This window comes from Artibeus jamaicensis, unplaced genomic scaffold, assembly GCF_021234435.1.
Source record: "Artibeus jamaicensis isolate MK-2021 breed Jamaican fruit bat unplaced genomic scaffold, CSHL_Jam_final contig_519, whole genome shotgun sequence".
NCBI lineage: Eukaryota > Metazoa > Chordata > Mammalia > Chiroptera > Phyllostomidae > Artibeus > Artibeus jamaicensis.
Genome location: NW_026521871.1, coordinates 55,654,895 through 55,669,340, shown reverse-complemented (window position 1 = coordinate 55,669,340; position 14,446 = coordinate 55,654,895). Strand labels below are relative to the sequence as shown.

At 39.0% G+C, this 14,446-nt stretch overlaps 1 protein-coding gene across 1 annotated transcript in view; it reads right to left on the bottom strand.

The window, feature by feature from the left end:
* Positions 1-14,446, bottom strand: part of DOCK3 (dedicator of cytokinesis 3) — a 294,505-nt gene that overhangs the window by 233,251 nt on the left and 46,808 nt on the right. Inside the window, exon 2 of the mRNA XM_037128613.2 lies at positions 3,565-3,648. Within this exon, the coding sequence (XP_036984508.1) occupies positions 3,565-3,648 (84 nt within the window). The remainder of the gene's footprint in view (positions 1-3,564; positions 3,649-14,446) is intronic.

The following is a 14,446-nucleotide window of genomic DNA, read 5'->3' as shown; positions in this document are numbered from 1 at the left end:
GTACAGAAAATAAGTAGCATAGACAGTAGATAGAAAATAGATGGGGGGGGGCAAGAATAGTATGGGAAATATAGAATCTAAAGGACTTGAGACACATGGTCATGAACTAAAGGGGGGTAATGGTGGGGACGGGGGGTAGGGTGAATGAAGGGGGGAATAGAACAACTGTAATGGCATAATCAATAAAATAAATAAATTTTTAAAAAAATCACTGTTCAGTACAAAGGGCAACCTTGCATGTGGATCCACTTTAGAATCATTTAGTAAGCAATGATAAAATCAAAGCCAAAACCAAAATCTACAATTTTCTAAAAATACTAATTTTTTTCCTTTGGTATATCAATAAAAAATATGCACAGCTCAATTCTTTATGTTCTTTCACATCATAAAACTAATTGACAGGGGTGAAGTGCTAATCACTTGCATATAGAAAATTTATATAGACTTATAGATATTAAGAGAATACTCCACCCAAAAACAACAGAATACACATTCTTTTCAAGTGTACACAAAACAGTTTCCAAAACAGACCACATCAGATGTCAAAACAAACCCCAATAAATTAAAGAATAAAATCATACCATCATTTTCTCTGATCACAGTAGTAGGAAATGAAATCAATTACTGAAGAAAACTGAAAAAAACAAAAGGACACAGAGGCTACACAACTACTACATGGAGACAGCACATGCTACTAAACAATCAGTAGACTAATAAACAAATCAAAAAGGAAATTTAAAATACTGTGATCAAATAAAAAAAAACACAATGATCAGACTTCCGCCAAGATGGAGGTATAGGTGGATGTGCCGTGCCTTCTCACACAACCAAGATTAGAGAAAACTAAATATTAGCAACAGAAAACACAACCAGAACACGGAAAATTGAACTTTTCGGAAGTCCGTTAACAACAAATTCTTCAGCCTGACCGGTAAGGGGCGAAACCAGCGGCTGGCGGAGCGGGATTGCACAGGAGGGCTCGGTCAGACGGGCTCAGGCGCGGAATCGCGCATTTGTGCGAGGGTGGACAGGCGAGGGAGTGGGCGGTTGGCCGGCAGGTCCCCACGGCAGGCAGCAGTGGAGGGTGCCGCCATTTCCCTGCTCTGACCCCACCTCCACATACAGCGTCATAACCCAGCGACTCTGAGTGGCCCGGCCCAGGTGAACCACCTAAGGCACTGCTCCCCCGCACCCAGCTGTGAGAAACAGCAGAGGGGGTCGCCATTTCCCCGCTCTGGCCACGCCCCCACATACAGCGTCACAACCCAGTGACCTGGGAATCCAAGGCGCCGGCTTCTCACACTTAAAGGGCCAGAACAGACCAAAAATGGCACAGGAGGATCTCAGAGCCCCAGAGCCAATAAATCTAAGCGATGAAGAAATAGCAAAACTCACAGACGCACAGTTTAAAACATTGGTGATCAGGATCCTCACAGAACTGGTTGATTATACCCACAAATTAGACAAATATATGAAGGCGAAACTAATTGAAATGAATGGAATTGCACAGGGCACCAATAGCAATGAAAAGGAAACTGGGACTCAAATCAATGGAGTGGACCAGAAGAAAGCAAATAATGGCCAAACAGAAAAGAGTCAAGAAGCAAGAATTCAAAGAAATGAGGAGAGTCTTAGGAACCTCCAGGACATCTTTAAATGCTCCAACATCCGAATTATAGGGGTACCAGAAGGGAGAAAGGCACAGCCACCAGTGGAAAACTTATTTGAACAAATAATAAAGGAGAATTTCCCCAATCTGGCAAAGGAAATAGACTTCCAGGAAATCCAGGAACCTCAGAGAGTCCCAAAGAAGTTGGACCCAAGAAGGAACACACCAAGGCACATCGTAATTACATTAGCCAAGATTAAAATGAAGGAGAGAATCCTAGAAGCAGCAAGAGCTAAGGGGGCAGTCACCTACAAAGGAGTCCCCATCAGACTGTCAGCAGATTTCTCAAAAGAGACCTTACAGGCAAGAAGGGGCTGGAAAGAAATATTCCAAGTCATGAAATCTAAAGACCTACAACCAAGATTGCTCTACCCAGCAAAACTTTCATTTAGAACGGAAGGACAGATAAGGTGCTTCTCAGATAAGATCAAATTCAAGGAGTTCATCATCACCAAGCCCTTATTATATGAAATGTTAAAGGGACTTATCTAAGAAAAAGAAGTTAAAGAAACATGAACAGTGAAAGGACAACAAACTCACAGTTATTAACAACCACACCTAAAACGAAAGCAAACTAAAAGGACAGCTAGATCAGGAGTGGAAACATAGAAATGAAGATCTCAAGGAGGGTTAGCAACAGGGGAGTGGGAGGAGGAGAAGGGGGGAGAAGGTACAGAAAATAAGTAGCATAGACAGTAGATAGAAAATAGATGGGGGGGGGGCAAGAATAGCATGGGAAATATAGAATCTAAAGGACTTGAGACACATGGTCATAAACTAAAGGGTGGGTGATGGTGGGGATGGAGGGTAGGGTGGAGGGGAATAAAGGGGGAATAGAACAACTGTAACAGCATAATCAATAAAAATTAAAAAAAATTAAAAAAAAAACACAATGATCAATGAATGGAACACAGCAAAAACAGTTCTATGAGAGAAATTCATAACACAGGCCTATCTCAAGAAACAAGAATAATCTCAAACAACCTAATCTTACATTTAAAGGAACTAGAAAAAAAACAAAGCACAAACTGAGTGGAAAGGAAGAAATAATGAAGACCAGAGCAGAAATAAATGAAATAGACACTTGAAAAAAACAATAAAACAGATCAATGAAACTAAGAGATGGTTCTTTGCAAAGATAAACAAAACTGATAAACCTTTAGCCCGATTCATCAGAGAAGAGACAGGATCTAAGTAAATTAAAACCAGAAAATGAAAAAGAAGTGATAACCAACACCAGAGAAATACAAACAATTATGAGAATATAATAAACAATTATGTGCCAACAAATTGAAAAACCTAGAAGAAATTAATGTATTCCTACAAGCATGTCATCTTCCAAAACTGAATCAGAAACTGACAAAAATCTGAACAGACTGATTACTAGTAACAAAGTTAATTGGTAATCAAAAAATTCCATACCAACAGAAGTCCAGGATCAGGTATCTTCACAGGTAAATTTTACCAAACATTCAAAGAATAATTAATACCTATATTTCTCAAATGGGAAATAAATGGTAATGGGAAAAATACAATAAAAAATAAAATAAAATGCCCTGACTGGTGTGGCTCAGTGGGTTGGGCATCATCCCTCAAACCAAAAGGTCCCCAGTTTGATTCCTTGTCAGGGCACATACCTCAGTTGTGGGTCAGGTCCCTGGTTGGGGGCATGAGAGAGACAACCAATCTATGTTTCTCACACACATGAATGTTTCCTCTCTCTCTCTTTCTTCCTCCCTTTCCCTCTCTCTAAAAATAAAGAAATAAAATCTCTAAAAAATAATAAAACAAAATGATAGCTGACAATGTTACTATATATACATTTATGTAAAATAAATGTATATAATACTGCCCAAAATGATCACTATATGTATGCTTTATATGCCCATACTTACCTTCACATTTTTCAAGAATCTGGACTGTTTCTCCTATTTCTAAGACCAACCCTTGAGGGACAGATCCTCGAAAACTGCATATCACTAGAAAAACAAATATAAACATATCAATTAGCATTTTTAAACACTGAGACAATATCAGTGTCCCTGAAATTAAGCACTAAATTTTCTTAAATATATACACTCTCCCTTCTTCATTAATTCACATCTCAAATATGTGAGCCCCATTCAATGTACTCAATATTTTGAAAGATATTGTTCACTAGATCAGGACACTGAAGCACATTTTGCAGAATCACTGTTCCTGAGCAGTGTATGAACGTGCGTGAAAAGACTTCTGTAAGGAGAGTCTCTCTCTCATCCTCAGCGTGACTTGTTTGTCCTTTTTGTGCAAGTATGTAGCAATTACTTCAGAAAATATTAACAGTGGAAGCTTCTTATCTACTATAAACAAATATTTTATAAAGAATCGCCAAATAAATATGATTATGCTTTGAGAAACAAAGTCCTCATAAAATGAAAACAGAAATTAAAATAAAAGCAAATGTATAACATAAAATCTATAGATACCAATCAAAACCCTGTCTTTTCTTAGAAAACTGAAAAACTGATCCTAAAATTTATGACTACAAAGAATCAAAAATAGCCTTATAAATATTAAAGGACTTACATTACCATATATCAAGATTTTTAATTGAAAATTGGTTCTCTGAAAACACTAACATTGATAGCCACCTAAGCAAGACTGATCAGGAAACAAAATAAGTATTAGCAACCAAAATTAAAAACATTAATGTTATTAACAATTGAATTACATATAAAGTGATATTGCAGAAAATTTTATACCAGCAGATTTGAACATTCATAATAGACAAATTTACAGAAAAATAAAACATATTAAAAACTGACAGAGATGTTAAAAACTTAAACAGTCCTATGTCTATTAGAGAAAAGTATCTGTAACTCCTGCAAATGAAATACAAGTTCCTGATTACAGTAAATTTATCCAAACATTTGAGAAAAAACACTAATCATAAAGAAAATCTTTCAGAGAATAGGGAAAAGGGGATTCATTCTAAATTAGGAATGACAGTGAAACCTGACAAGGACATTATAAAAAAGGAATGATACAAGCCAATATCTCTCGTGATCATAGATGCAAAAAAATTTTTTCAATTAAAAATAAATAAAATCCAACCACATATGTTATGACCAACCTGGGTTTATGCCAGGAATGCATGATTGATTTAATATTAGCAAATCAATAAAGGAAAAAAATCACATTATCACCTCTATAAATGCAAAAGAGGAATTTAATAAAATTCAATGCTCACTCATGACTAAAATTTTTAACAAACTAAGAACAGAAAGAAACTTCCTTAATCTGATAAAGGTTACGTTTCTATAGCAAACATCATACATTATGGTTAAATACCATTTTATCACTAAGGTTAGGAACAAGAACAGGAAGTCCACTACCATTTCTACTCAACATTGCAATGGAGAGGCAATAGTGCAAACACAGCAGAAAAGGAAATAAAAGGCACATATAATGATTAGAAACAAAGAAATAAAAGTGTCATTATCTCCAGGTCTGAACACATACATTAAAAATCCAAAAGAACCTAGACCTAATCTGTTACAAAAAATAGGTAAATAAAGGTCACTAGATACAAAGTGAATGTTTCTCTTCCACCCTTTTCCTCTCTCTAAAAATAAAGAAATAAAATCTTTAAAAACTAATAAAACAAAATGATTGCTGATAATGTTACCAAGGTCACTAGATAACAAGGTGAATTTTTTAAGTCTATGTAGGAACAAACAATTAGAAAAGGAAGTGTTTTAGAAACATTATTTATAACAACAGTATTTAAAATGCCAAGTAATTTCTTCAAATAACATTAATACAAAAAAATATATGCACCCCTATGTTTATAGCAGCACTATTTACAACTACCAACATCTGGAAACATCCTAAGTGCCCATCAGTATGTGAGTGGATAAAAAATGCTGTGATACATTTACACAATGGAATAGTTCACAGCAGTGAAAATGAAAAGCTCACACATTTTGTAACAGCAATGGATAGACCTGGAGAGCATTACGTTAAATGAATCAAGCCAATCAGTGAAAGAAAACATACCATATGATCTCACTTATATGCAGAATATAATGAACACAATAAACCAGTGAACAAAACACCATAGTAACAGAAGTTTAGACATGTAAAAGAGACAGCTACTGGAAAGTGGGGGGTTGGGGGAATGAGATGAAAGATGGTGAAGGGTATAACCACAGAACATTTATGCACAACCCAGGGACACAGACAATATGGGGACTGGCTTCGGGAAAAGAGAGGGCAGAGCTGGGCAAAACTGAGGAGAGGCTTAGGAACCTCTGGGATGACTCTCAGCTCCCTAATATAAGAACAGGGGTGCCAGAAGGAGAAGAGGAAGAGCAAGAAATAGAAAACGTATTTGAACAAATAATGAAGTAAAACTTCCCTAATCTGGTGAAGGAAATAGACTTCCAGTTAGTCCTGGAAACACAGACAGCCCCAAAGAAATTGGACCCTAGGAGGAACACAGCAAGTCACATCATAATTCCATTATCCAAGATTAAAGATAAAGAGAATATTAAAAGCAGCAAGAGAAAAGGAGACAGTTACCTACAAAGGAGTGCCCATAAGACTCTCAGCTGATTTCTCAAAAGAAACCTTAAAGGCAAGAAAGGGCTGGAAAGAAGTATGCGAAGTCATGAAAGGCAAGGACCTACATCCAAGATTACTCTACCCAGCAAAGCTATCATTTAGAATGGAAGGGCAGATAAAGTGCTTCCCAGACAAGGTCAAGTCAAAGGAGTTCATCATCACCAAGCCCTTTTTATGTGAAATATTAAATGAACTTAGATCTAAGAAGTAGAAGAAGATCAAAAACTATGAATAGTAAAATGACAACTAACTCACAACTATCAACAACGGAACCTAAAAAAAAACAAAAACAAAAACTCAACAAACAACTAGAACAGGAACAGAATCAGAGAAATGGACATCACATGGAGGGTTTTCAGTGGGGAGGGGGAGAAGATGAATGGGGGAAGATACAGGGAATAAGAAGCATAATTGGCAGGTATAAAATAGACGGAGAGAGGTTAAGAATGGTATAGGAAACAGATTAGTCAAAGAAGTTATATGTATGACCCATGGACATGAACTAAACAGGGGGAATGCTGGAGGACTGAGGGTGAAGGGGGGATAAAAGGGAAAAATTAGAAAAACTGTAATAGCATAATCAATAAAATATACTTAAAAATAAAAACAAGTAAAACTGAAAATTAGAATACATTACAAATTTCATATTCATTAGATGGGTTCAACAAGAGAATGAACAGAGCTGAAGAAAGTAATGAGTGAATTCAAACACAGGACAATAGAAATTACCCCAACAAAACTACAAAAATAAAAAATAATGGAGACTTCCGCCAAGATGGAGGCATAGCTGGATGTGCCATGCCTTCTCACACAACCAAGTTTAGAGACAACTAAATATTAGCAACAGAAAACACAGCCAGAACACGGAAAATTGAACTTTTTGGAAGTCCGTTAACAACAAATTCTTCAGCCTGACCGGTAAGGGGCAAAACCAGCGGCTGGTGAAGCGGGGTTGCACAGGAGGACTCGGTCAACGGACTCAGGCGCGGAATCCAGGCGCGCAGAGTCCAGGCTCGCCCCGGAATCCAGGCGCAGGGTTGGACCTAGTGAGCGACCAAGCAAGTGACCAGGCGAGCGACCATGGGGGAGACAGCGGAGGAGAGGTGCTGCGTGTTGACTGTGGATGCCCATTCGTGCTTGGGTGGACAGGTGAGGGAGTTTGCGGTTGGACCGGGCCCGGCAGTGGAGGGCGCTGCCATTTCCCTGCTCTGACCCCACCTCCACATACAGCGTCATAACCCAGCGACTCTGAGTGGCCCGGCCCAGGTGAACCACCTAAGGCACTGCTCCTCACCCAGCTGCGAGAAACAGCAGAGGGGGTCGCCATTTCCCCACTCTGACCACGCCCCCACACGCAGCGTCACAACCCAGCAACCTGGGAGTCCAAGGCACTGCTTCTCACACTTAAAGGGCCAGAACAGACCAAAAATGGCACAGGAAGATCTCAAAGCCCCAGAGCCTATAGATCTAAGCGATGAAGAAGTAGCAAAACTCTCCGATGCACAGTTTAAAACACTGGTGATCAGGATCCTCACAGAACTGGTTGATTATACCCACAAATTAGACAAATATATGAAGGCGAAACTAATTGAAATGAATGGAATTGCACAGGGCACCAATAGCAATGAAAAGGAAACTGGGACTCAAATCAATGGAGTGGACCAGAAGAAAGCAAATAATGGCCAAACAGAAAAGAGTCAAGAAGCAAGAATTCAAAGAAATGAGGAGAGTCTTAGGAACCTCCAGGACATCTTTAAACGCTCCAACATCCGAATTATAGGGGTACCAGAAGGGGGAAAGGCACAGCCACCAGTGGAAAACTTATTTGAACAAATAATAAAGGAGAATTTCCCCAATCTGGCAAAGGAAATAGACTTCCAGGAAATCCAGGAACCTCAGAGAGTCCCAAAGAAGTTGGACCCAAGAAGGAACACACCAAGGCACATCATCATTACATTAGCCAAAATTAAAATGAAGGAGAGAATCCTAGAAGCAGCAAGAGCTAAGGGGACAGTCACCTACAAAGGAGTCCCCATCAGACTGTCAGCTGATTTCTCAAAAGAGACCTTACAGGCAAGAAGGGGCTGGAAAGAAGTATTCCAAGTCATGAAATCCAAAGACCTACATCCAAGATTGCTCTATCCAGCAAAACTTTCATTTAGAATGGAAGGACAGATAAAGTGCTTCTCAGATAAGATCAAATTCAAGGAGTTCATCATCACCAAGCCCTTATTATATGAAATGTTAAAGGGACTTATCTAAGAAAAAGAAGTTAAAGAAACATGAACAGTGAAAGGACAACAAACTCACAGTTATTAACAACCACACCTAAAACGAAAGCAAACTAAAAGGACAGCTAGATCAGGAGTGGAAACATAGAAATGAAGATCTCAAGGAGGGTTAGCAACAGGGGAGTGGGAGGGGGAGAAGGTATAGAAAATAAGTAGCATAGACAGTAGATAGAAAATAGAAGGGGGGGCAAGAATAGCATGGGAAATATAGAATCTAAAGGACTTGAGACACATGGTCATAAACTAAAGGGGGGGGTAATGGTGGGGATGGGGGGTAGGGTGGAGGGGAATGAAAGGGGGAATAGAACAACTGTAACAGCATAATCAATAAAAAAAATTTTTTAAAAAGAAAAAAATAATGAAATAAAAGATATATCACAAAAGACATGTGGGCTAAAAAGGGGGAAAAGAAGAAAAAGGACATGTGGACTAAAGAATTCTACAAGAATGTTCATAGGAGCCCTGGCTGATGTGATTCAGTGGGTTGAGCACCAGCCTGTGAACCAAAGGTTCAATTCCCAGTCAGGGCACATGCCTGGTTTGTAGGCCAGGTCCCCCAGGGTTGGGGGCGTGCAAAAAGCAGCTGTTCAACACTTCTCTCCCTTTCTCTCTTCCTCCCTTCCCCTCTTTCTAAAAAATAAATAAAATACTTTTTAAAAATGTTTGTAAGAGCTTTTATTCACAAGCGCCCAAGAACTGGAAACAACCTAAGAGGAAAATACCTAAAGTATGCAATATTTGTATAATGCAATTCCACTTAACAATCAAAAATAGAAATCAACTGATAGAGGAAACACACTGGATAAATATCACGATCATTATACTCAGCAAAAAAAGTAAGATGCAAAAATTACTACGTAATTCCATTTACAAAAAAAGATCTAGGAAAGGCTAAATTAATCTAAGGTGAATAAAATGAAAATATCGGTTCTCTCTGGAGAAATGGGGATTGACAGGGTAAGCAGAAAAAGAATGTTCTGGAAAGACAGAAATAGTGTTGAGATGTGAGTTACATAAGTGTATACTTCAGTACAACTAAGATTCTTCAATTTAGTATACGTGAACTGTACCTAAAAATGGATCGAAGACTGAATGTAAGAGCTAAACTATAAAATCCCTAAAATATAGGAGTGTATGACCTTAAATAAGGCAATGCTTAGTTATATATGACACCAAAACCATAAGCAACAAAAGAAAGAATGAATTGAACGTACATGAAATATCTAGACTGGAGGTGAGGTGAGTGGAATTACCTGATGAGTTCAGAATTTCTGGGGGGGATAATGAAAAGTTCTGGAAATAGATAATGGTGATGGTTACACAACATTGTGAATATACTCAAAAGTGATTAAAATGGTAAATGTTATGTTTTATATATTTTACCACACTTCTACTAAAAGCTACTATGGTAAAACAAAAACTGACATATGGGGCATAAAATTTTAAAGTCAATTGAAAACATGACTTAAATTAATGATTCTCAAACTTCAGCAACAGCTAAGAAAGCCTGTAAATAAAGAGAACAGCCTGATTTTCAAATGGGCAAAAGATCTGAATATTCACCCCAAAGAAAGTAAACAAATGGCACATAAAAGGATGCCCAATAGCACTAGTCACTAAGTAAACGCAAATTAAAGACATAATGAAATAGCACTACACACCTACAGATGCCTAGAATGAATAAGACTGACCATACCAAATGGTCACAGATGTGGAAAAACTCGAATTCTCATATACTGTTCCTGGGGAGAGAAAATGGTACTATCAGTTTGGAAGGAAGTTTGGTTGTTACTTTAAAAAGTTAAGCTCAAAGCCCTGGCTTGTGTAGCTCAGTGGATCAAGCACAGGCCTGTGAACCAAAAGATCGTGGTTCTATTCCCCATCAGGGCACATGTCTGGGTTGCAGGCCAGTTCCCACCAGGGGCCAGTTCCCAGCAGGGTATGCACCAGAAGCAACCACACATGGATATTTCTCTCCTTCTCTCCCCTTCTAAAGATAAATAAATTTAAAAAAAATTTTAATTAAAAAAAAAAGTTAAGCTCATATTCACCACACAATCCTACCTTTCAGCAACAAATAAGGAGTGAACTACTATTACATACAACAACATAGATATATCTCAAAATAATTAGGCTAAGTGAGAAGCAGTAAGCAAACAAGTACATACAGTCTGATTGGTTAATATAAAATTTTTGATGGAATACTACTCAGCCATAAAAAAGAAGGAAATCTTATCCTTTGCAACAGCATGGGTGGAACTGGACAGCACTATGCTGAGTGAAATAAGCCAGTCAGAAAAAGACAAGTACCAATGATTTCATTCATATGTGAAATCTAATGTACAAAATAAACTTAGCAAAAAAACCCACAAACAGACTCATACATAGAGAATAGACTGATATCTGTTAGAGGGGAGGGGGGTTGCAGGGCTAGGTGCAAAAGATGAAGAGATTAACGCAAAAAAAAAAAAAACCCTGATAAATACAGACAACAGCACGGTGATTACCAGAGGGGAACCGGGTTAGGAGAAGTAGAAGAAAGTACAGGCAAGGGAAATGATCAAAGGAGACTTGACTTGGGGTGGGGAGACCTGACGTACAATACAATACACAGATGATGTATTATAAAAATGTACACCTGAAACCTATATTATTGTATTAACAATGTCACCCCAATAAATTCAATAAAAATTAAATTTTTTAAAAAAGAGATGGTATACTAAAAAATGTTTTAGAAAATGCAAACTAATATATAGTAACAAATCAAATCAGTGGTTGTTTAAAGGTGGAGAAAGAGGCAGAGAGAAAAGAAGAGATGAAAAAGTAGGTTTAAAGAAGGGGGCATAAAGAATCTTTTGGGCCCTTGCCAGGTGCCTCAGCTGATTGGAGCACGGTCCCTATACCAAAAGGTTGCAGAGCCTCAATCCCCTCTCAGGGTGTGTTCAGGAGGCAATGGATTGATGTTTCTCTCCCACATAAATGTTTCTCTCTCTTTCCCTTCCTCTCTCTCTGAAATTGGTAAACATACCCTCAGGTGAGGATTTTTTTTTTTAAGAAGCCCTTGGGAGGGGGACATGATTACAGTGATGGAGTCAAGGTAAATACCAATGTCAAATTTTATCAGGCTGTATGCTTTAAATAGGTGTAGTTTACTGTATATCAATGATAATTCTATAAAGTGATTTTTAAAAAGCAGTTAAGGTGAACTGAAATGGCTCACTTTATTTTTTTTCTTTTTAATATATTTTATTGGTTATGCTATTACAGTTGTCCCATTTTTCCCCCTTCATTCCCCTCCACCCTGCACACGCCCTCCCACCCACATTCCCACCCTTTAGTTCATGTCCATGTATCATAACTTCTTCAGCTTCTACCTTTCCCATACTATTCTTGCCCTCCCCCCTATTTTCTACATACCATCTATGCTACTTATTCTCTGTACCTTCTCCCCCTCTCTCTTCCTCCCGCTCCCCTGTTGCTATCCCTCCATGTGATCTCCATTTCCGTGGCTGTGCTCCTGTTTTAGGTGTCCACTTAGTTTGCTTTTGTTTTAGGTGTGGTTGTTAATAACTGAGTTTGCTGTCCTTTCACTATTCCTATTTTTTTATCTTCTTTTCTTAGATAAGTCCTTTTAACATTTCCTATAATAAGGGCTTGGTGATGATGAAATCCTTCAACTTGACCTTATCTGAGAAGCACTTTGTTTGCCCTTTCATTCTAAATGATAGCTTTGCTAGATAGAGCAATCTTGGATATAGGTCCTTGCCTTTCATGACTTGGAATACTTCTTTCCAGCCCCTTCTTGCCTGGAATGTCTCTTTTGAGCAATCAGCTGACAGTCTGATGGGAACTCCTTTGTAGGTGACTGTCCCCTTTTCTCTTGCTGCTTCTAGAATTCTCTCCTTCATTTTAATCTTGACTAATGTAATTACGATGTGCCTTGGTGTGCTCCTCCTTGGGTCCATCCTTCTTTGGGACTCTATGAGCTTCCTGGATTTCCTGGAAGTCTATTCCCTTTGCAAGACTGGGGAAATTCTCCTTTATTATTTGTTCAAATAACTTTTCCACTTGTTGCTCTTCCTCTTCCTCTTCTGGTACCCCTATACTTCAGATGTTAGAAAGTTTAAAGATGTCCTAGAGGTTCCTAAGCCTCTCCTCATTTTTTTGAATTGTTGTTTCTTCATTCTTTTCTGTTTGGTCATTTTTTTCTTCCTTCTGGTCCACTCCATTTATTTGAGTCCCAGTTTCCTTCCCATCACTATTGGTTCCCTGTGCATTTTCCTTCACTTCACTTAGTGTAGCCTTCATTTTTTCATCTAATTTGTGACCCAAATCAACCAGTTCTGTGAGCATCCTGATCATCAGTGTTTTGAACTGTGCATCTGATAGGCTGGTGATCTCTTGGTTGCTTAAAAGTATTGACTCTGGGGCTTTGAGCTGTTCTTCTTCTTCAGCCATAAAGTTTTGGTCAGGTCACACCTATTATGTATGAGGGACGGAGCCTCAGGTGTTCACCAGGGTGGGGCAACCCAGTCACTGGGTTGTGATGCTATATGTGGGGGCGTGGTCAGAGAGAGAACAGTGGCACCTGTTCCACGCTCTCTCAGATTTCGATCCCTTCTGCCACTTCCCACAAGCAAACTGAGGCCTTCTGGTGATAATTCCTGGGTGGGTGGCCTTGTGTACACTCTAGGACCCTGTTGGTCTCTCCAACAAACTCTCCTGTGAGGCTGGGAGTCTCTCCGGGCCCCTCAATCCCCACAAGTGTTTTCAAATGGTGCTTTTAGGCTTTATTTCCTACCGCTAGGGCCCTGGGTTGTGGGGTCTGTCTCACTGCCCATTTTTTGCCTAGTTTATCTACGCAGGAATGTGTGTCCGCAGTCAACCAGCTGCCTTGCACGCCTCACTGGGCCTGCTTGTTGCATCCCCACACCTGAGGTATGCCAGCCACCACCTGCGCACCCAGGTCAGCCAACCACCGCTTTTTCCTGCCACAACCCCTCTCCACTGGCCGTCAACTCTGCCCCTTTTACTGGTCTGGATGAATGGTTGTCGGACTTCCGTATAGTTCAATTTTCTGTCAGATCTGGTTGGTTTTTTGTTTCTATATTTTTGTTGTCCTTAATTTTCGTTGTGCGAGGAGGCACAGTGTGTCTACCTACTCTTCCATCTTGGCCAGAAGTCTCTGAAATGGCTCACTTTAGATTCCACAAGTTTATCTGCCAGTGTTATAGAAAAGGAAACAGATAACAGATTATTCAGTTAGCCAGCCCAAGGTCACAGGACTGGTAAGAAGTAAAACCAGGATTCAAATCCAGGACTGTGTAATAATCAAGACATTTCTCATTATATTTGTTTTGAAGACAGGAAAGCATATGAATGCATAGAGACCCATTTAACAAATATTATTACAGTCATATGCCAGGCACTATTCTAGAATCTGGGGATATAGCAGTGGACCAAAGATACAAAATCCCTTACACTTGTGGAGCTTATCATTCCAGGAGTAGACAGGTGCTAAGATAATAAGTCAAGGAGAGAAAGACACATTGTCAGACTAATTTCAACCTAAATAATTTTTTTTTAATTTAGTGCAGTTCACTGGTATCATCTGTTCTGCATAAGGACAGCTACGCCACTCCCATTGGTCGATGAGAATAAAAGACAGCAAACTGCAAGAGATGAATATGTATTAGAGAAAATTACTGAATTAGAAGATATCTAAAAATCTACCATACTGAAGTCTAAATGAAAACCAAAAAAAAAAAAAAACTCAAGTGAAATATGACTCATCAAAAAGCTGGTACAGCCTGGCTGGTGTGGCTTAGTGGATTGAATAATGGACACGCCTGGCTTTCGGGCCAGGTCCCCAGTAGGGGGC